At 42.6% G+C, this 21,576-nt stretch overlaps 1 protein-coding gene across 1 annotated transcript in view; it reads left to right on the plus strand.

Annotated features, from left to right (window-relative positions):
• Window positions 1-21,576, plus strand: part of ITGA9 (integrin subunit alpha 9) — a 215,333-nt gene that overhangs the window by 10,047 nt on the left and 183,710 nt on the right. The window contains exons 4-8 of the mRNA XM_027655964.1: window positions 5,521-5,644; window positions 11,756-11,823; window positions 13,958-14,087; window positions 16,687-16,772; window positions 19,395-19,463. Coding sequence (XP_027511765.1) covers window positions 5,521-5,644; window positions 11,756-11,823; window positions 13,958-14,087; window positions 16,687-16,772; window positions 19,395-19,463 — 477 coding nt within the window. The remainder of the gene's footprint in view (window positions 1-5,520; window positions 5,645-11,755; window positions 11,824-13,957; window positions 14,088-16,686; window positions 16,773-19,394; window positions 19,464-21,576) is intronic.

Consider the following 21,576-nt stretch of genomic DNA (forward strand, 5'->3'; position numbering starts at 1 on the left):
GACTCATGTCACCCAAGGACTTCTTCCTAAACCTGAGAGATTATATCTTTGAGCCGAATAAATGGAACTTTGTCTGGGAGGTACCTACTACTTTGTTCTTTTTGTAGTTTGCCTGTGTTTATGTAGGGAATATGCTTATTTTCCTTGAACATATGTATTACATGTCAGAACTTACAAGGAAAAATGTAAAATGAGTCTTTGTGGCTGTATTTTTTATTTATTTGTATTAATTTCCTATTATCAGAGTAATCCTGACAACAGTCTAATTCTAGACACTACTCTTTGTGAGTAGAAAACTTTCAGTTGGCCCCATCTTTCTAGCGAGACAGGGGACTGCCTTGGTACGTGGCATCAAACTGTCAAAAAGCTGCTAGTGAGAAAGATCTTGTACAGTGCCAACCACCTGTGTAAGGCCAGAGGACAAAGCTGCTTCCCGCAAAGGTATTTTTTTTAATGTGTGCTTACAGTCCAAATGGTTATGCCCCAAATGCTTGCACACCAAATTCCCTGTGAAGGGAGCAGGTGGCTTTAAAACCTTTATGTGACAGTACTGTGATATTTTATCCCAGTATACAGCTGGGATACAGCTTACCAGTGTTATAGGGGCTAGCTTTACTTTTCTTGGATTTCTTAAGTGTGGTCAGGACTAGAGGAGGAGGGGAGAAAAAGAGATATAAATAACATACCCTATAAACATGTACCGCAGGGCGCAAAATTAAGGCGTTCATGAATAGTGTAAGCTATTGATATTTTCAAGGGTTATCCTGAGGTATATGTGTGCTCAGTCCTGTGTAACAACTGAGGAGTAACTTGCACTGAGGATAACGCTACCTCAAAACACAGCATCCTCTTCATTGTCCAGTCATCAGGCTGAACTAGACAAAGTCATTCTAATCCATTTTTTGAAGGTAGCTCATACTCTTTTTTATGCAAACATTTTTAGGTTGAAACATTTTTGTCGATATTATATCTTAAGAATAATGGGTTTGTGTATTTTGGTTCAAAGGGAAACAGGTTGCAGCTGATGCTTAGGGGTCATTTTCCCCTAGCATCAGAAAATTAAGCAATCAGAAGCAGAAAATTAAGCGAGTGCTGGTAGGGCAAAAAGCTGGGCAACCACCGAGAATGGGGCTGTTTGCTGGCTGGCTGAGTGGAGGCTACAAGGGTGAGAGACATGGGCAGGCTGTGAGGCCCTAAACTGGGGCTGAACGGATAGAATCTTCACACATAAAGGAGGTTAAAAGTGAAATGTAGCTAAAGTAAAATACGCAGCTGGGGGTGTGCTTGTTTCAGTGCAGATTAAGCTAGTAAAATGTCTCCACAAGTGGCACTGATTTAAAGCAGCCCTAACACAGCCTTCTGACAAGATTATGCTGTCCCTCACCAAGTAGATCATGTCCAGATGCTTGAGGATATTTAAATATATAATTCTCATTGATATTTATAACCAAAGCACTGGCTCTTCAACTGCTAATTATATATCTGTGCACATCTGCGTGCCTGGAATGAATGCATGCAGATTCCTTTTTGGATGGAAATTACCTGGCTGTTTCAGATCATTGTTATTCTGTTTTGGGATAACATTTTACTGAAAAAGATTTGTGACTTTCCCATGAGCAGATGGCTTTTAGTACATGTGCTCTTATAATTTTAAGGATCAGTATTTCTTTAAAATGTAACTTTTCTTTGAAGCCCCTTTGAGAAACTAGTGTTCTGAGAAAACATGTCTAAATGTGCGTTCGTAGACATATTTGCCAAATTTTTAGTTTTTTAACAAAATTACTAGCTAACGTGAGTGAGTCTCTTTAGTTAGGAGTGTGTGCAGTCTATTGTAAGACATTACAATTCTATTTACTGCATTTCTTCCGGGAATTCCTTTAAGTCAGGCTAATATCTTTGTGGTCAATAGCCCTGGATGAATTTTTTTTGCATAAGTAAGTGTACTTGCCTGTGTGAAATATTCATGCTCTTGAGGTCCTGTGTTAGATTAACTAGTTCCACAATTTAACTGTAGATTGTATAAAGAAGTTGTTGCTTTTGCTTTGAAACTGCTTAGTGGCCTAAATTTTTCTCTAATCAACCTTCCCCAATTGCCTGATAAGAGTACCAGCTTTAGTGGAAAGGGGCAGTAGGGAAAGTGAGGAGTGTTCCAGGGGGCTTTAGCTAGTGTTTGGTAAAATGTGGATTGTGTTTGAGCCCATATTGTGCCAGGATGTTACTAAATCGGAGTTTTGTGTTTGTGTGACAGACTAAATAGGAAAGCATCAGACAGTGAGAATGTGAAGAAATGAAGAAGTAAGATTAAATAAGAAAGCTTTCTTTCCTCAAATATGCTATCGGTCCATCTTTGCATTAATCTCAGTACTGCAATAATACAGCTGAGATTGCTACGTCTTTCCAAACTGAAACAGTGAAACTCCTCCTTTTACTTTGTTGGGAGAGGAACTGGGGACAGTGCATTATGATTTGGAGATAAGCCACATCCTTCAGTCTTGGTCTTCCTAAAAACCTGCCACATCTGTCATTGTGTTGCTCTTCCTGTGGTGCAAAGCCCACAGCTGCAACATTGAAAAGAGCCAGGTGTCTGCAGTTCTGAAATGGCCTATTCATTATATTGGGGTAATGCAGTGTCAACCATCAATAGATAACTCAGCTTGCTTTGTTCAGAAGCATTTTATTTTGTTTCAAGAGTTAGCGTAATTTCTCCCCTGTTCCATGGTAGAGCTGGAGCCTGTGCCCTGGCAGCAGCTGCTGAGTACCAAAGCGTTCTGATGGTTTCCTCGTTGCACATAGCTTGCATCTAAAATAGTGTGCATAGACTGGCTGTCAGTTGTTTGCAATCACTTCAGGAAAAAAACCCAACACATTAAAATTTGCTCCACAGCATCGAATTCAGGTTACTCATTTCTATTCCAAAGACCTCTTCAGACATGTGCTGTCGAAGAGGGAAGGCTCTGGACACCTTTGGTAGCACATTCTCTTGCCTCAGCAACGTTGGATGATGCAGTGACAGTGTATTGTAATCAACTCTAAATGCTTTTGGGAAGACAGGAAAACCAAAAGCAGCTGTGAACAAGCTTTGTCGTGGCAGGGAGACAAATGTGCTCGTTTCCTAGCTGCAGAGAAATGAATTTTGAAGAGGAAGAAAAACTCCTGTTCATTGGGAAATGTCAGATTCTGTAGCTGTGGCATGGGGGAGTCTGGTGAAGCCCTGACTCGATAACCGAAGTGGAGCTCATCCTTTGGAGGTCCACAGACTGAGGCAGTCAGTGGTAAACTATAGTGTGCCTGAATACACATCATGATGAAGGTACAGAAAAATGATCATTAAAAAAAAAGACAAAATCCAAGTCCTAACAGAGTAGGTAAGTGTGCCCAGAAGTGCTAGACTGAGCCCATAGCTTCCAGCTGATTTTGAACATACTTCTTACCCAGCAGCTTTTTCTCTCCTTACGTTGTTCTGTCTTTCTTGGCCTCTGTACTTCACTCCTGAGCAAAGCCACCTGCTTGTGATGAAATGTTCCTGTTCTCCCTGACTCTGTTGTTTGTGTTCCTCTAGGAGAGTCCCCTGAAGTTTCTGAGATACAAAACATCAGGGAATTTACAATACCACAATCCTTTATGTTTCCATAATTTTAAAAGAATACTCTTGGTCTGCTTCCTTTTAAGTTTATATCCAGAATTGGGATTGACTTGACTGTCACTTTAAAGGTATTTGTCTTTATGGCACTGTCTTTGAAAGGGCTATGTGTGTGTATATTTGTGCTCAGAGCACAGATCCATCAGGAGAGAAACTATTTCCCAGTTACGCTGAAAACAATAATTTCATATGCTGTTTGTTTTTTTTTTTTGCTGTTGAATTTTGATTGAGTAGTGCATGGGGATTGAAATCATAACTGAGCCTCCTTAAAGCACATAAGGGAGTCTCCAAAGCTACTCTTTGCAGTACTTCTCACATGCATTTGGCTGTGGAGCAGGGTGCCCTCAGAAGTGTCCTTTGCATCACAGCTGACAGCCTGCCCCACACAGTGTGGTGTAGAGCATTGCACAGCTCCCAGAGCCCCTCACTGTCCCTCTGTGATCTTAAGGAGGTATGTGCTTCTCCTTGAGCACTGAAAGTTAGGAAAGCAAAAAATATCAAACTCCAAGTGTAGCACAGCTAATACAGAACAGGCTTTTGCACAACTGATTTTGCTCTGTGGGAGTAGTATTACCTGTTTATGTCTTTTTGGAGATAAGAGGCCTCTGGTGGTGGCTAGATTTGAGCTTCCCAGTGGCTGATACACTTCCCACATCCTTTACTGGAGAGGTGACACAACTGTGCCTGCATTATGGATGGATGTTGTTTTTAAAAACATTGAGGTGCTTTCATAGACAGCTCTGAGGTGCTGAGGCAGAAAAGTGGGGTAGCACACAGGGATGGAAGACTGAGGGTATCTCATTTGGGGGGGATGCAGTCAAATGTGCGGTTCGTGAAGGGGACTGATACAAAGCTTTGAGGAAAAGTTGAAAGTATGTGGAGGAGATGATTTGTAGCATAGAGGCTGCTCTGTTTGCATGGGGCCAAGCCTTGAATGATACAAATGGACATATCTACACTGACTTCAGAGTAGACTTATACCAGCTGGAGATATGGCCTGGCATGTGCTCAAGTTCAAAGCCCTTGCTGTTTTACATTTTCTTTCCTTTTATTCCAAGTTAACCCTGAGCACAAGGCAACTTGTGGTTTGTCTGGCAGCAGTGCAGTGTTAACTTTTGGAGCAAATGAGTTGTGGGAAGTTGTGAACCAGGCTCTACATTGCTTGCATGTGTGCCTGTGCATGGCAGTTGTACTGAGCAAATGTGCTGATGAGTCTGGTTTTTCAGGATGGTTTCATTCTTAACTGTGAAGGGAAAGGCACTTCAACCTGTGCAACTCATCTGCACCTTGGTTAATGTTGCCACACTTGTTGCTGCAAAATCTCTGGCATTTTTACTTAAATTCATTACCAGTAAGCAAAGCTCAGCACATCTGTCACCAGAAACAGAGCTGCCTTTCCTGCTAGGAAAAAAACTTTGACTCACACATGCATCCTCTGGTGGGATAAGTTTCTAATATGGTCTTAGTAACTTTCTAAGTATTCTCTATGTCTTTATTCCTGTTTTTCACTTTTATGTGGCTTGACTAGGTTCTGTTAGTACATCTTTAGGTAGAAAAGCTTTGCTGTCTGTGAGGATTCATGCACAATAAGAGATCCTGGAATCTCCAGCATGAGCTCTGATATGCTCTGAGCCATCTTGTTTTCCTCGTCATGCACATCTGAATACTGAGATCTGAGCTGCCAGGTCAGGTAGAGTCATGAGCTGCAGAAGATAACTGTCAGAAGATACTTTATGTAGAAAGAGTATGATGTAAGGAGAACACAATAGGGTTGTGGGGCAGAGGTGGTGCTCAGTGGTCCTGTTCATGTGTGCTCTGCCTTGGTCAGAGGGCTCTCCTATGACTGTGGGCTAATAATCCGCGTGATATGATCTATTCAGGCATGTGCACACCGCTGGAAAAACATCTACTATGAGACAGAGTACATCTTGCCCCATGGCTTCTGCAACATCATTCCTCCCAACTTGCAGTCCAATGGGAGAAGGCTCTTGCCCTGCTATGAAGGTAAGGATTATGGGGCCGGGAGTGGGGCTTACCTTCCTTGCTACACTAACTGCTACAGTAACTCACTACTATTGATATTTTTCTTTTTTTTTTTTTTTTTTTTTTTTGGTAATGTGTGGCTGCCCAGTGGCAGTTGGATTTTGGATGAAGTTGGGAGAGTAGCACAATGACTGAACGGACCCTGTGAGTGGTAAAGTGCATGGTTGCACTTTACTGGAGGAATAATAAGTTTCTGAACTGTGTTTTTGAGACAGCAACTCTCTCCTAACGTAAATAATGAGAAGATATTGATCTGAGCTTGGCCTCTAATGCTTCACTGTGGCACAGAGTAAAAATTCCGAATTACATTGCAATCATGAACCAATTTGCCTATCATATAGAAACACTTTAATTTTTGCACTATGATTTGTCAGGGGATTAGAAGACAGGGCAGGGGGAAGGCTTGCTTTGCTCACTTTGGGGTACTTCTGCAACAGTTTATACTAAATCACTGCTGTGTTTTGGGTGCTATAAGGTCCCTGTTTGGATCCTCCAAAGGTCTGGGTGTGAGATAGATGCAGAGGGAGGGCTCCAGCTCTGAGCCATGGCTGCACCTCTTGGTTCTGCTTCAAATCCCATGTGGCAGCATTTTAATTTCCCCCTCTCTGGTGCATGTGAGACTCTTGTATCGTGTTTCCTTTTTTAAAGACTTCAGGAGGCAGTGTCTTCTTGGCCAAGAGTAATTAACAAAACTAGATGCATGAGTGTATTGTTAGGTAGAAGATAGGCTATCTCGTAAGATTTCTTGGCCTTGAAAGAAACATTTTGGGGAAAGCACCCACTTGCTTTCTCCTTTCTGTCCTGGGCATCATCTTTCACTTCTTGATTGTAGCAGCTTGAGGAAGCATGGGTGTTTGGAGGACAAGATGTTCTTCTTGTGGACAAGAACTCTGATTTTATTTACTTATTTGCTTTTATCCGTTTACCCTCCTGTCCAAAGTTGGCAACAGCCAGCAGCACGCTTGCTGCTGACAATAATATGTGGGAGAGGGATAAGGCAGAGGATGTCCTGGAAAGTTTCTCTGCTGCTGGCGAGTCCCCGTGTCCTAGCTGGGTGGCCTGTGAAGCCAGCTCTGTGACAGAACTCTGTCCTCTTCATACCCACTCTTTCTTCTGAGGTGACTCCTTACCTCCCTCTGGGCTTTACCTGGGGATCTGACATTGCAAATCCACACACCTTCTGAAGATGGCATGCACTTGTGCATTGAGCATTTCCCACCCCTGAAATTGGTCATTATTTGATATATGAGAAGTTTTGAGGATCTTTGCCCAGCCACGCCAACTGCTGGGCAGCAGAGAACAAATAAGCTTTATAAGCCTTTCTGTTGTGAGCACCATCCTACTGTATTTGTACTTCCCTGTCCCCCTGCCCTCCTTGTTACTGTCAGCAAAATCAGGATAAGGCCTCACGCTGAGGTCATACACTGCAAATCATCCAATATCAACTTTATGGTTCATATACACACATGAGGATGCTGCTGGGGCTCCCTCCAAGCCTGTGTCACTGCTCCTGCACTGCCTTAAACTTGTCTTTCCTGGAGCCGTGACAGGGAGGTGGTTTCTGGAAGAGACAAATGGCTTGTGTTTATCTGTGCGTCATGTCTTTGGAGTAAAACTGCTGTTAATCAGACAGGATATTTGCCAGGAATTGCTAGAAAATAGAAATGTGTGGGCCTATTATGTGCAGAGCAGCCAGTGGAAAGTTGGCAGGGTTGGTGCAGTAAGATGCTGGCTTAATTTCACTGCATGCTAAAGTGAAAATTGAAAGTTTGGGAATGATTTCCCACCTCCTTCACCCCGTCAGACATGAAATCACAGTTGTCATGAGGATTGTCTGCATTTGTTTCCTCCTGAATCTTTAAATTTCTATAAAACAAGCTCAAAGAGAGAGATAACTGTGGTATGTCACACAGTTCATTGTTTAAGGTTTGCTGTGAAATAAGTTTGCAGTCATCCTTGTAACTTTTTTCCTTCATTTCCTGGAAGGAGCAGAAGAAATTTTCCTCCACTGACAGCCCAAAGCATCAAGTTTGAAGTGCTTCTACACTGAGAGCCTCTGCGGCCATTGCTGGGAGGCTACCAGACCCATGGCTGCAAACCCTGCACTGGGACACGTGCCTTTGCTTGATGAGATTCCAGTGTCTTGCCATGTGCAAATAGGTGTAGACTGTAGCATGCTCACTTCCAGAAGCCCTGTTGTTAGTGCCGCTAAGGCAATAAGCCTGAACTGGCAGAGGGTACAGGCCAGCTGGGTGCATATCAGTCTCCATTCATGGAGGAAATGGAAATTATCTAACTAGATGGTAGTGGTGCAACAACATAGTAGTCTCAGTCCATCTTATTCTTGTCTGCCTTCCCTGAAAGGATTGACAGAAGTCTGGAAGCAATTTAGAAAAAAATGAGATCAACAGCATGCCTAATAGTTAAATGCAATCTCTCTCAGTAGGAACTAATCTGGTTTAGATGAGCTGGATATAGCTGACATTGTGATATAGCTGACATATGGAGCCACAGTTTTCCAGTCAATGCTTTCAATTTGTCATTTTTCCCATAGTTTTAATGGCTTTCCAAAAAAGGAAGCTGCCTCTTCATTCCCCCAATGCATTCAGTTTGCAAAGAAGGGTAACTGTGTGTACTGTGAGAGACAGTCCAGCTAATGGGGAGAGCTGGAGTGCTTTCTTCCTCCTCTGTGGTGAGAATTAGTGGTGGCAGTGGGAAAGTCTGATGGTCTCTGGTTAGTAAATAAGGGCAACAGCACATGCTCACATGCCTTGCTTCCAAAGGGATAAGTTCTCCCACAGAGTCCAAACCACTTTTGATTTTCTAGGAACCATCAAAACATCCCTGCTTTGTGGTGGAAATTCAGTATCACAATGCTACGTCAGACAGGTTATTACTGTTTCTTCGTAGAGTAGTGAAACACTAAGATAGGAGTGAAAAAGCTTTCAGTGCAAATTATAGTTTACATCTGTGAGGATGGTAGATACAGGATTTTATTGCACTCTGGAGCTTAACCTATATTATCGCATCAAAGTCTTAGAGACTTGCAAAGAGGTTTGTTCAGAGAAGTTGACGAGCATTGGCCTTCAGAATTAAACAACAACACACATCAAAGCTTATTCCTTTTGTTTATGCATTGTTTTATTCAATTACTCGTTCCTCAGCCTCACTTCTCTTGTAACTTGAGATCATCCCGGCTACAAACCACTACCATCTTCTTCTCTTCATGGCACATCTTCAAAGTTGCACAGGCAGCAACCTCCTCCAAACTTACTGCTTTGCTATCAGCTGTTGCTGCAGCGGTTTAGTGGCTTGCAGTCTCTGTAATCAGTGGTGCACAGCAGTTTGCAGTAGACAAGAAAGAACAATAAAGAAGTGTAGAAAAAAAAATCTGTCCATGACAGCAGTTATTGCCTGGGGCTACCTGGAAAATAATGAATCTAAACCTCATGCAAACGTTGCTGTTCAGGTGTGCAAAAGCTGTGAGCTGATACAATAACTGCACAATTTCCGTCTAGTTGATTGCTTCACTTCATGGATTGTTGGATAGATGGCTGTGCCGTACGAGTGACAGGTATCAGTACTATGCGCTGAAGTGGAGGGGAGGTAGAAGCAATCTTCGTTTTCATCCATTTTGGGTTTATCCATTGCTTATGAGAGGCAGACTGGCCCTCAGGAGGAGACAGAAGTCTGTGATGCTGAGACATGACTGTCCAGGATGGGTGTCTACTCTTGGCTGTGTTCATGGGTGCATGGGTGGAAAGCAACCCTGCTTGAGTGTGGAGGTAGGCATATGCCACTGCAGATGGGAGTTAGGTGGGCTGACAAGGAGGAGTGGTTTTGTGCTGAAAGGGTTAGGCTGGAATCCAGGAGCCCAGTGTCTGCCCATACTGGGCTGCTGGCTCCCTGGGGTGGACTGCATCTGTCTTGATCCCCCCCAAAATGTGGTCCTGATCTCGTCTCTGTGTCAATAGAGGTTTAAATTCTCAAACAGACCCGATGTCTGAGGTGTTTGGGACTCTGCGCTTCTACTTGTAAAATGTCACTGTCCTTGGTAGTGAAGACTGAAGCAAAAAAGGCTTGAGTAATGGAAGAAAGCAAATGTCACCCCAGTCTTCCAAATAGGCAGCTGAGAAGGCATTCAGTATTTCAACGTTCTCTGCAACCTCTGTTGCAAGGGTCCCTCTTTTCATACAGTAGTAGGCTCACATTTCCCTTAGTATCCTTTTGTTGTTGATGTGTTTGAAGAAACCTTTCTTGTTATCCTTGACATTCTTCATCAGATTTAATTCCAAATGGGCCTTGACCTGCCTCATTGCATTTCTGTGTAGGAGTGGGAATCCTGCTGTAGGAAAGGCAGGGCCTTTAGGACATGCACAGAATTATTTTTCAGGAAATCCTAGAGGAATAAAGCTCCTCTCCTCGGCTTTCTGAATTAAAAAAATGTTCACATCAATAAAAAAATATTTTTTCCCCAGGCAAGGACTGAGTGGCTCTATGAGAGACTGTATGTGGAGAGCTAGCTATTCAAAGCCCTAGCAGTTTCTGAATAGCTATGGGCAAATATGGGCTTCAAGTCTAAGTGGAATTGTTATCGTGCATTCCTGCCCCGAAACCCAGCTGTGTTCTGACCTTCCTGGTCTGCTGAGACACACATCTGCTTTGGCAGGACCCTGCCTTGGCCAAGGGCATTAGGCATTTGGATTGTAATTTGTGGATCCAGTCTCTGTTCTGCATGGTCTCTCCAACTGAACCTCACCCTGTGCAACTGGTATGACCTCAGCAAATTTCTGAAAATCTGAACATATGGTATTAGGAAGAGACTATATATAATATTAAAGGGAGAATGGGGATGTGTGTATGTATGTCTACATACAATGTTTTGAAAAAATTCTCTAAGAACATAGCAGTTCTTATAATTAATTCTTTTTGATCTTCAATAAGATAAAATTCAACTCAAAGGAACTTGCTTGATTCCAAGGAGGCAATTTGCTTATTGATTTCATTAAAATTTTTATCATTTAGCAGTGAGTTTTAATGGGGTTTTTAAAATAAGAAATATAAAAAAGTTTCACATTATCACATTATATGGTAATTTTTTTTTTAATGATTGTAATACGCAGGAAGTGGTAATATTATGGTAGATATTGGAAAATAATGCTCTGGAAAAAAACTCCAAAGGTTCTGATCCGGCTCTAAGTTTCAAATGCTCCTAAGCTGAAAATGTTTGGATTAAGGCAGGGCAAAAAGTGATTTTCTTTTTTTCCTCTTTTCTCCTCCTCCTTGCCCTGAATTTAATGTATTTCTGAAAATAATTTTTTTCTCTTCATCAAAAAGATAAAAACCTTCCTCAGGTTTGGCAGGGTAAACAATTGCTATGTAAAATACAGAAACAAAACCTATAGGATGCTGGTGGGTTCCCTGTGAACTGGGAGCTTTGAGCAAGTGGCCATGAAAAATAGCAGATCTGAGCATCCGGCAAATGAGACTGTTGTTTGATCATGTAGAAGCACAGTGCCCTTTCCTCACTCGCTGTCTTCTTCCTGGGGCTGGTGTCCTGAAACCACCAGACTTGAAACTCCTCCACCAGAAATGTTTCTTGGGGCTTTGGTGACTGTCATTGTGGGGGAAGATCACTTTATTTCTCTGAGGTAGTAATGGGCCTGTGGGTTAAACCTCCTAGTGCAGGGTCAGTCACACACAGACATGTGTATCACCTTTTGCTACCCCCTTTCCAGCTGGCAGATCTGTCTGCCACAGATGGAAGCCTCTTCTGATACACCTTTACTGGGGCGATGCTGCTGCTGTTCTCGTGCTGCTGTGAAACTGCCTGTTTAGCATCTCCCTAGGCAGCACTCAGGCTATCTCTCCGGTTGGCCCTTGCTTTGCCTGCCGATGTGGGTGAGTGTGCCGCATGGTGCATGTTGGTGGCAGATCCACTAATAAAACCTGGGAGCCCTGCATGCTGGTGTCTCTCCAGGCTGTGTGTGTAGTGAGGCAGATGGCTCAGGTGGAGAGTGTGTGCTGTGCCAGGGATGACCACAGTTTGTTTTCTTCCCTTCTCCCATCCAGAGTACAAGAAGAAATATGGGGAGGAGCACGGTTCATGCCAGGCAGGGATCGCAGGCTTCTTCACCGAGGTGAGCAGAGGTGCATGCATGCAAGGGTAGGGGTTGACGAGAAGCTCTTCTACTGCATGCCCTGGGGGGAGACCCCTGAGCATGGCTTGGACAGCGGGCTGAGTGCTGAGCATGGTCCCTTCCTGCCACCAAACACCCTCCTGCCTTGTCTGGCTTCCCAGGCATCTGCATCTTGCCCAGTGGTTCATACACTATGTGTATGTCTCTCAAGGCCTGTGGACAAGAATGAATGATTTGACTCTGAGAATGTTCTTATTGTGTACATCCCAAAACTTGCATGGAACTATTTCTGTGTCTATTGTTAACTCTTTATTGTAGGTGATGATGTACAACAGTCTTCCCTGAATCGCTGTTTATGTATGTGTATGTGTGGGTAAATATAATGTGCATACATACGGAAGATAAACACTTTTTTTTTCAGTTCTACTACAGTTCCTTGTTGCAAAAAGGTGGAGAAAAACCAGCATGGTCAAATATATGGTCCACAGCTGTTCTAAATACCTGACCATATTCTTTCCTGGACAGAAGTCTATCAGCCATGTTTTAGTTATGTCAAGGATGAATTTGTTCCCTTATGTATGCATGATTTTTTTGGTTGATGTTTCAGGATTACAATTTTTTTTGCTTTTTTTTTTGGTTTTGGTTTTTGTTTTTGGGTTTTTTTAGATTTTTGTTAAGAGCCTACACTCACTCCTGATTATATATGCACTGATTTGTGGAATGTATTGTCCAGGCTGATACAAACAGAATAAAGGTCTTCTCTCTCAGAAATCTCCTTCTTCCATTTCAGTAAACTGGGATGGCAGGCAATGTTGCCACAGGGGCACTATCTGGTAATTGGATGTTCAGCTAGCAGCAGCTGTTTCCTGGCTTGTCTGCTCTGTCCATCCTGTTTCTGTTCCCATGCTTAAATCCTCCTTTGCTACCCTAGTTCAAAAGATATCTTTGAACTTTTATTGCTTCAGCCTGATGGCGGCAGGAAATGCAGATAAATGGCTTTTTGGGTCAAACAGGCAGTCCCTTGCCATATATTCAGTGCTGTGGATGGTAGTTGTTCCCATCAGTAAACAATCCCTTGACCTCATGGGCATGGCCCCTTACAAGGAAAAAGCTATTTCAAAGCACATCCTGCTCTTTAGTTGGGTTTGCAGTCCTATCCCTGCAGGAGAATCCCTTGTTTAACATTTCCCCTCCAGCTAGAACTGGTCACCCGAAGGGGACCTGGATGTGGTAGCATTTTCCCACAAGGATGGAGTCCACCCGTGGCTTTACACTGAATGGAGATGTGAGGCAAAGCAACTGTCCATGTGTCTTTGGGGATGGAGAACTTACCTAGGCTTAATGCTCTTCAGGCTTAATTTGGTCTCTTTTTGGAGGTATTTAAAACCACATGCAGGAATAAAGTTTCCCTGCAAGGATGCTGGATGCTTTGGGGCAACATTTTCTGAATTTCTCTTGTGTGCAAATGTACCTTAGCTTTTGACTCATGTTAGATCAAACTTTGCCTGATTTCTACAGTCTTTTAAAAAGATAAATCATGCTGGTTGTCTGTAATGAACCCAAGCCATTTTATGATTCTGTGATGATTCTATAGCCAGGTTGTCTCTCGAAGACCAGAGCGCAAGCAAAATGTTCCAACTATAACGTAATGTGCACCCTGCTTGTTGAGCACATGGCATCTCTTTAGCTTCATAGTTGTAAAATCAAAATCAAAAGCCAGCATCGGGACATGATTTGTAGCTGAGTGGTGCATGTGGGTGGGCTGGAGTGCTTCTATCTTTGAGTCTTCTGAAGAATGTTTGGGAAAGGCAACAGATAGAGAGTTTTTTGGGACACCTATGTTAGCAAGGATAAGTTTGATGGTTAGTAAAACTGAGGAGGGTCTTCTGTTGCAGCAGAAGTGGACCATAAAAGGGCAATGTGTCTCTAGAGTGTATTCAGTGACCTCCATTTTTGGGAAGAAGGAATCTGTACACAGAATGAAGATTTTTATAGATGGACTTCTAATTGGTGTTTTAAGTAAATATCCTGTCCCTTCTCCATTAATGTGTAAAGCATGAATTTCTGTCCCGTTTTGGTTGTTATTTTTTCCTCCCATCCTTTCCCCCACACACTTCCATTTTTCTTGTTTTAGGAGCTGGTCATCATGGGGGCACCAGGATCATATTATTGGACAGGAACTGTCAAAGTACTGAATCTCACTGACAACACATATTACAAGCTGAATGATGATGCCGTGATAGCCAGGCGGTACACATACCTTGGTAAGCAGCTCTCAGGTGCTCTCTGTGAGAAGAAGATAGTCCAACAACATATTTCAAGGCTTTGGTGCTATAAAGTTGATACTGATTTTTTAATGGTGATGTAGAGTATTTTTATGAAAAGCGTGAAAGGAAGAACATCTGAATTAAAGTGTGCGGGAGTTTGAGCCACATTAGAAATCCAGAATCCAATTTCCAGGCTTCCCCCCACCCCTTCCCACAATTCATCCCAACACCGGAGAAAAACTTTCAGGCCAGAGGCTTCTATAGGGGGAAGGGGAAGTATATACATTTATTTACAAAAATAAATACTATACAAACTAAAGGCAACTATATATATATATATTACATTTCTATCAGTCCTTTAAGCCCCTCCCTTTAACTTTAGTCCAGGAAGAGCCTTTCAAGGCTGCTGGGTAACGCAGTCTTTCTCTCGTGGGAGTGTTCTTGGCCCCTGAACACTCCCTAACCAACCTTCAGCTGTTTGTTGCAGTCTTTCTCCTCACGAAGTCCAAGAAAGTAGCTTTGAGTTCTTTCTCCTCGGTCTGCTGTGTGATCTGTCTTTCTCAGTCTCATACCTCGGTTCGTAGGCTGCTGTAGTGTAGCTTATCAGCGTACACGTCCTGGAATGTTGATTCCTCCTCCGGGTTTTCGGCTGTCCTGCGTTTAAATCATGGCAGAGACATCCTCCGGGCCTCTCTCTTGGGTCCGTCTCCAATTTCACCTGGGATTCCTTTCCCTGGCTCTGAGCTGTTTCGTCAGCAGCCCGTCCACTTGGCTCTGCTTTAATGCTGAGCCTTAAAATCCACCCCCCACCAGCCTCAATGCAGTGGAGGGGAATAAAAGCCTTGGCCACAGGCAGCTCAATCCAGTTATATGCTGTCCCAAGCATCCCGCAGCTTCGGGGGGGAAAGAGGGCCTGGCCTCCTCCCTCTTACCTCAGGTGCTGTGAATCTCTTCCTTCACAGCACACACTCCAAATGCTGTCTCTAACTCTGGCCTAGGCAGAGTTGGGGGGGCCGCAGGGCTCCCCTTCCCCCCCGGAGGGGGAAAGAAGGAGCCCAGCCACCCCCTGATCTTCTCCACCTACACGCAGCAGACACCAACAGAAAAAACACTGTCAGCAACTTCTGATGCTGTGTATATATGATTTTGAGCAGAAGCGAACAAGATGGACGGTGATTGGCTCTCCAGGGAACACTGCCCTGGCACCTCTGAGCCCCCAGCTCTCAAGGGGGGGCCAATTTCAAACTATGACAAAGTGTTACTTGTCTGGAAAGAAATATAAGCAGAGAAGCCTATGGAATATTACATTTTTCTTTCCTTGTTTTAAAAAAACCCCCAGCTTTGCTGTAGCTTTCTGACTGATATAGAAAAGGCTTTTGAACTCAACAGCACATTGGATTGTAGTGGGCTTCTTAACCTTTCTGCCTTTGCCCTGTGACAGGTAAATTATGTGTCATTAGTTAAACTACCTGTATGCTTACACATGCCTTTAAAATGGATACAACAACTAATTACAGAATGTGTATTCCAGATACAAATTTATTTCAACAAAAATAACACTAAATGTGTCATTGTCAACAAAACGAAGTTTTGAAAGGTTTGGCTATAGGTACATCGTTAACTCAATTGGTTTTACTTTCTCTAAAACCAGATAATGTCCCTAAAATACTTAATTTAAAGGTTTCTGCCTAATCTGCAGTGCCTAAGAGTGTTGAGACTTAGAAGGCAGTGATACTGTTTACAGTTTGTTACTGTTTGACTACAGTCTGGCACTGTCCTCACATTTTCCCCTTACCCTTTAGTCTTTAAAAAAATGCCACTTGGAAGGTGCTACTAATGAAGGGTGTCTGTTCACCTATTTGCAGACATAAATAGATTTTGCCACTGATAGACAAGAGCATCACAATTTATGGCAGAAGAGCAAGGCAAATACAAGAGAGCCTTAGAAGGACAGCTACTCTACTCATCTTTATATATTATGTTATTATACATTTTTTTAATATATCAAATGAAACTGAACCTTTGATCTTCTTTCAAATACATTCTTTTTTCTTTGATCTCCCATTTTTCTTCTTGCCTAGACAAAAATCTTTTAAAGCCGTTAACTTCGCTGACCTCTTTGCCTTCTGTCCTCTGCTCTCCCCCCTATCAAAAAGGAGCGTAATTTTCCAAGCCTTCCTGGGCAGTGACTTTAGGCAAAGGAGGACACTTCTCTCTGGTCCTTGTGCGACTGTTGCTCTTTGACATGATATTTTCCCTGCGGTGATGTGGTCTCCTTTCTCTGGGTGTGTTGTTCATGTTCTACTGCTTCCCTCTATTGACTCGCCGTTGGCAAACTGGTCCCACTACCAGCTCTGCATGTCCTTTGCTCATCTTCACACACACAGCTTTCTTCTCAGCTTTTGCAAGAGCACTGGAGGGTGTACTGTCTCTTCCCTTCCCCTGAGCTTTTGAGCAAAGTATTGGTGCATCCTGAGCAGAATAGTTGTTGAACACTATGTGCAGCCCGATGAGCATGATCCAACTGACTGACCTGTTTCTCTGGCTCTTTCCTTTCATGGTTATTTATTAATTTTTTATTTCCTCTCCCACTCAGGATATGCAGTGACAGCAGGTCATTTCTCTCAGCCGACTACCACTGACATTGTAGGAGGAGCTCCCCAGGATGGAGGCATTGGAAAGGTGTGTCTCTTTATCAAACAATAATGTGGTCAGATTCAGCAGGGCAAAAAACGTAATACCGATGCAGTTTCAATATGTATAAGAAGCCAAGAGTTTTTTGTCTACATAGTAATTTTGAAGAACTGAGCAGGGGAGAGATGAGGTAGTTTGATGAAGTCCTGAAATTTTCTTTACCTGTCCCTCCTGGTGCCTCAAATCCCTCATCCCTCTCTCCTCTCTTTCCCATCCAATCCTTACAATACCCATTTTAGTGAGACCCAGACAATGTTTCTTTCATACTGCTTTTTTTTAGGATTTGTGATATTTGGATATTACTTGAAGCTTTCCTAGAAATGAAAAAACTTTGAAAAGAGAGTTTTTCTTCTGCTTGTTTTTTTCATACATTTGACTGTTTCAGTATTTGCTTCAAGGTAACATCTAATAGCATGAAAAGGTACTTATTAGATACTTAGTTGATGTAATTTTTAAAACTTCCTAATACACTGAGGTTTTGTGGATTAGAATCTAGGTTTTTGCCAGCTGTACTTAGAAATCTTGGAGATAGTCTCTTAAGAAGGAAAGAAACAAAAAAGGTTTTCCTGTAGGCATATATATGCTCAATGTCCCAAAGATGAAAGCAAGTGTAGGGCTAGTTGGAAGTGGCTGGTGAGTTAGGCATGCCTGGTGTTCCTATGCTGAGCTGCTATTGGGGAAACTGGGTAAGAGTGAGCACTGTGACCCCTTAAACTCTTCTAAACCGCAGGTGGAAAAGTGGGAGTGAGGGGAGGGAGGGAAGGGATGTAAAGGATCTGCTTTTTTCCCCTCTTTGTTCAAAATCCAACCCTTTCGGGACCTGCTGCCATCATTTGCTTGAGCAGAGATGTCCTGCAGCCCCCTTCCATCTTCCTCCCTCTGGCTCTCCTGCTCTGTAGTCACATGAGTTGTACCTGAATCACAACAAGGAGCGAGAGGTCTTCAGTACCATCTTCAATACCAGAAACAATATTCTATTTAGGCAGATTATTTTTCATGGTAACCATGTCCCGGGGGTAGCAGTGGGAGTGGGGAAAATGGGATGAAATTAGAGGATGAACTTGGTATTTATACCTGATCTGGCATGACTAGGACATACAGGATATAGCAGCACTGCAGTTGTTACTGAGAGGACATGCATGAGAAAGACATAGTTTCCTTATCCCAGGTGTTCTGTTATGGCTGCTGCAATGCACCTTCTTCCAACCTGTTTTCTCTGTGGAACAAATTTAATTTCTGTATTAGGAGAGAGGAGAGAGGAAAAAAACCCCAGCTGCTAACATGAGATCCGTGAAAAAGCAACTGGCCCTGCAGTTTACAGACTACTGCTCTAGTTGCAAGAGTTCGCGTTATTCTCCCTCAGCATGGGATGTAGGTAGCAGGAACAAATGGCAAAGTGGCGGTAAGCAGTGCTGAGTACAGAACATTACAATGAGCAGTCCTGTTATGCTTTCCACACCCTCTAAAAAGCTAATCCTTTCCACTTCCTTGATAGAAAGTGATTAGCATTGTTACACTTTTTCACTGAAGGTAGAGGCAGGATTCTTAATGAGACTTCGTCATTTCTCTGAAGTTACCAAAAGCATCGTTATTAAGACTGGGTTTGGAGTTGTGACAGTTGGCAATGTGCTGTCACTGCTAAACTTGCCACTGCAAATGCTAGGATTTGCTTATATATAGAGTGATTGTCCAGTAAATCTGTGCTGTGTTCTTTGCTGGAAACAGCTTTGAACTGTCTCACCACCTATTAGTAACTCACCACATGTTCAACAATGTCAAGTGCTTGGCTCCGCCGTGTAGCCTTGGAAGTAAGGGATCTTCTGTCCTGCAAACTCTGTGAGCACCTGCTTGGAGGGAGCCTGTCAAATGCTGAAGGAATCTCAAAGGCTGATTTAGCCAGCCTTTATGTTGAAGGGAATCCCCTTCTACAAGCCATGCATTTTGCATCCTAAATTTTGGTACAAGATCTGTTCTTGAGCTTGTATTAACACTTTCATCCCCAAAGGTTCCTGATTAAACAGTTTCTTCTGTGGAAACGAGGAATGAGTAGGCTATGTTTAAACAGTTTTCTAATTTACAGGTTGTTTCAGATATAAGCAGTGGAAGTGCCTTGGGTGGTCTGATTGGGATTTCTACTGTGACCTTTGCTAAAGCCTCGCAAAGTTTGCAGTGCAGTAATGCAGGCACATGGCCTTGAGAAGGGAACGCTAGATAAGGGAATGGGAACAGGGTTATACCTTCTCAGTTTTTTGCCCTGCTCATTTCCAGACAGTATGCAGATGCCACTTGTTTGAGAGTTAGAAAGTTGCTTTGCTAGGTGCTTTTAAATGCACACATGTGGACATACACACATGCGTATGAAAAAAAGTAGGCAACAAGATAATATTCAAGCATTTGTTATGAGAAGAAGCCTGTGATTCATGAGCACAATGGGGAACTCTGTTTCATCTTTTAAAAGAGGACTAAAAAATAAAGTGGTTGTGAAGTTGGATCCTGGCAATAGCCATGGCCATGATCATGATTTAGATATTATTTAGAAAACACCAGTGCTGTACCATTATGTACTTCATAATTAGTATTGGTTAACATTTTTCTTTTTTCACCTTTCAGGTTTATATTTTTAGAACAGACAGACGATCAGGCTCTCTAATAAAGATTTTTCAGGCTTCAGGAAAAAAGGTGAGCATTTATATATGTATGTTTTCTGTTAAGAGGTAGAGGGGGCAAAATAATGGCAGAGTCATCACAGAGCATCATTTTCATTCCAGTCCTTCAGAAGTTTTCAAGCAAATCCTATTTCTTCTTATCCTCCCAAAACAGCTGAAGCTATTGTACAGGTCAGCTGTATGCCCTTTCTTCAGTAGCAGTCAGGACTGCAGTGTCTGCTCAATGCCCATGATTGAATTAGAAGGTCTTACTTGAAAGTGTAATAGCGATTCTCTTTAGTCTTATGTGACTCTGAGACGTGGGACATAGGGCTCCAGGTGAGGCTAGATGCAGAGATTGCCTCTTAGTAGATTAGTAGTTACTGAGAGATGCTGGTAACTTGGAGTTTAGTTTAATACACAAAGCCCCAACCTCTTTTTCTGTGTCCTGCTGCGACAGAAGGGATACGACAGTTATGCTATTTTGTGGAGGAGCGGCTCCAGTGTCTCCACAGATGATGATTTCACTCTTCCTACCATGAATCAGGAATCAGTCCTGCATTCTGCTCTCAGGACTGCTGTCATAAAGCTGAACTGCCCTCCCTCTCCATGAAATTTAGTGCATGCTAGTGAGATCCAGCTCCCCCAGTGTGGTGTTGTATTTGAATGGGGAACAGCTTGTGTTCTTCATCTGGGGGCTTGCTGGTGCTGTGTTGTAGGTGAAACAAAGTGGACAGTATGTCTAGCTATAGGTAACAACAAAAACCGTCTTATTTGGGAATAACTCAGTGAGGAAATGATACCCCTTATCTGGGGTTGTCTGTGTTCTTCTGGAAGGAGGGGAAGTACAGAAGAAAAAGATTACTGGTGACTTCTGGCTCTAGGAAGACCTGCCACCCTTGGAAATACCCGAAGTTGGGAGTGTTATCGTATTTTGTTATTTTTTCCCAGCAAGACACAGTTGCAGTCTTTAAAAACTTGCCTGGAATAGGGGAAAACTGCAAGGATGTGTAGGTGGGTGGTGTTACTTGTATTTTAGGACCTCTCCAAAATTTTACTTTACCATACTAGCAGAATTACAGATGTCTTGAAAGGAAAAGACCTCCCAGTTCATCCAGGGCATCTGCTGTGTTTGATTGCATCCTGTTCATTTCATTCCCTGTTGAGTTTTAAATGTCCCTAAGGATGTGCTTCTGGTAAATAGAGCTATCAGGAAGTTTCGAGGTTTCAGCCAAAAACTTTCCCTTTTCAATTTAATTGCTTTACTCTTATATATAACTTAACTAATCAAGTATTTACATCCTTTAAGTACTTCTAGGCTGTCATCTCCTTCATCCCCATTAGCATCTTCTACAAATTTTCTAAAATCCAAATGAGAATTTTATTTTAAAGAGAAGGCTGTGCTGAATCACCTTTTTTGTTGTTTGTTTGTTTTTTGGGGTTGACCTGTTCAGCAATGAGCACTGCCTGGAAATGAGCTGTCACAAAATGGTACATCCTTCCCAGTGGTGTGAAATTCATTATTCTGACATTCTTGTTAGACAGACGTTAACAGCAAGCCAGTTTTTTTCTTCCTTTTTTATTGATAGAGGCTGAACTAAGAAATCTAATGGAGACAGGAAAAAAGAAAATGCAAGACCTTGTTACAAATGTTAAATATGCAAACTTCAGGTTCTTACAGCACTGTGAACTCACCCATGCTGCAAACATACCATGTTGCAGTTAAGTAAATAATATCCTTTCCCTGAAAACTGCCTGAATTCATAGTGAAATGCTTTTCATAACTTTTGTTCTTTACCCATGAGAAATTTCTTTAAAAACCTTAGTGGATTAAAAAATAAACAAACACAAATCCCCAAGGGAACCTCTGCTACAAAATAACTGGATTCAAATGATGTTTGAGGTCTGACCTTAGACCCACACAAGCACAAAAATCTGAATTAACAAGCCGAAAGGCTGTCCTTCACTCACCCCCACCTGATATATTTAGCAACTTTTAAATCTTACGGACTGCACAGAATAGAGTTGCTGCTGCCCATCTTCTAGCATACCCAATAGCTGTGGCTCATGCATGTAAACTTAGAGGTATGGAAGGCAGTAGGTCAGAGATCTGCAGTGAGGAATGTAAAAGCATTCAAGAAATGTGG

This window comes from Corapipo altera, unplaced genomic scaffold, assembly GCF_003945725.1.
Source record: "Corapipo altera isolate COAL_440 unplaced genomic scaffold, ASM394572v1 59, whole genome shotgun sequence".
In the NCBI taxonomy this organism is placed as follows: Eukaryota; Metazoa; Chordata; class Aves; order Passeriformes; family Pipridae; genus Corapipo; species Corapipo altera.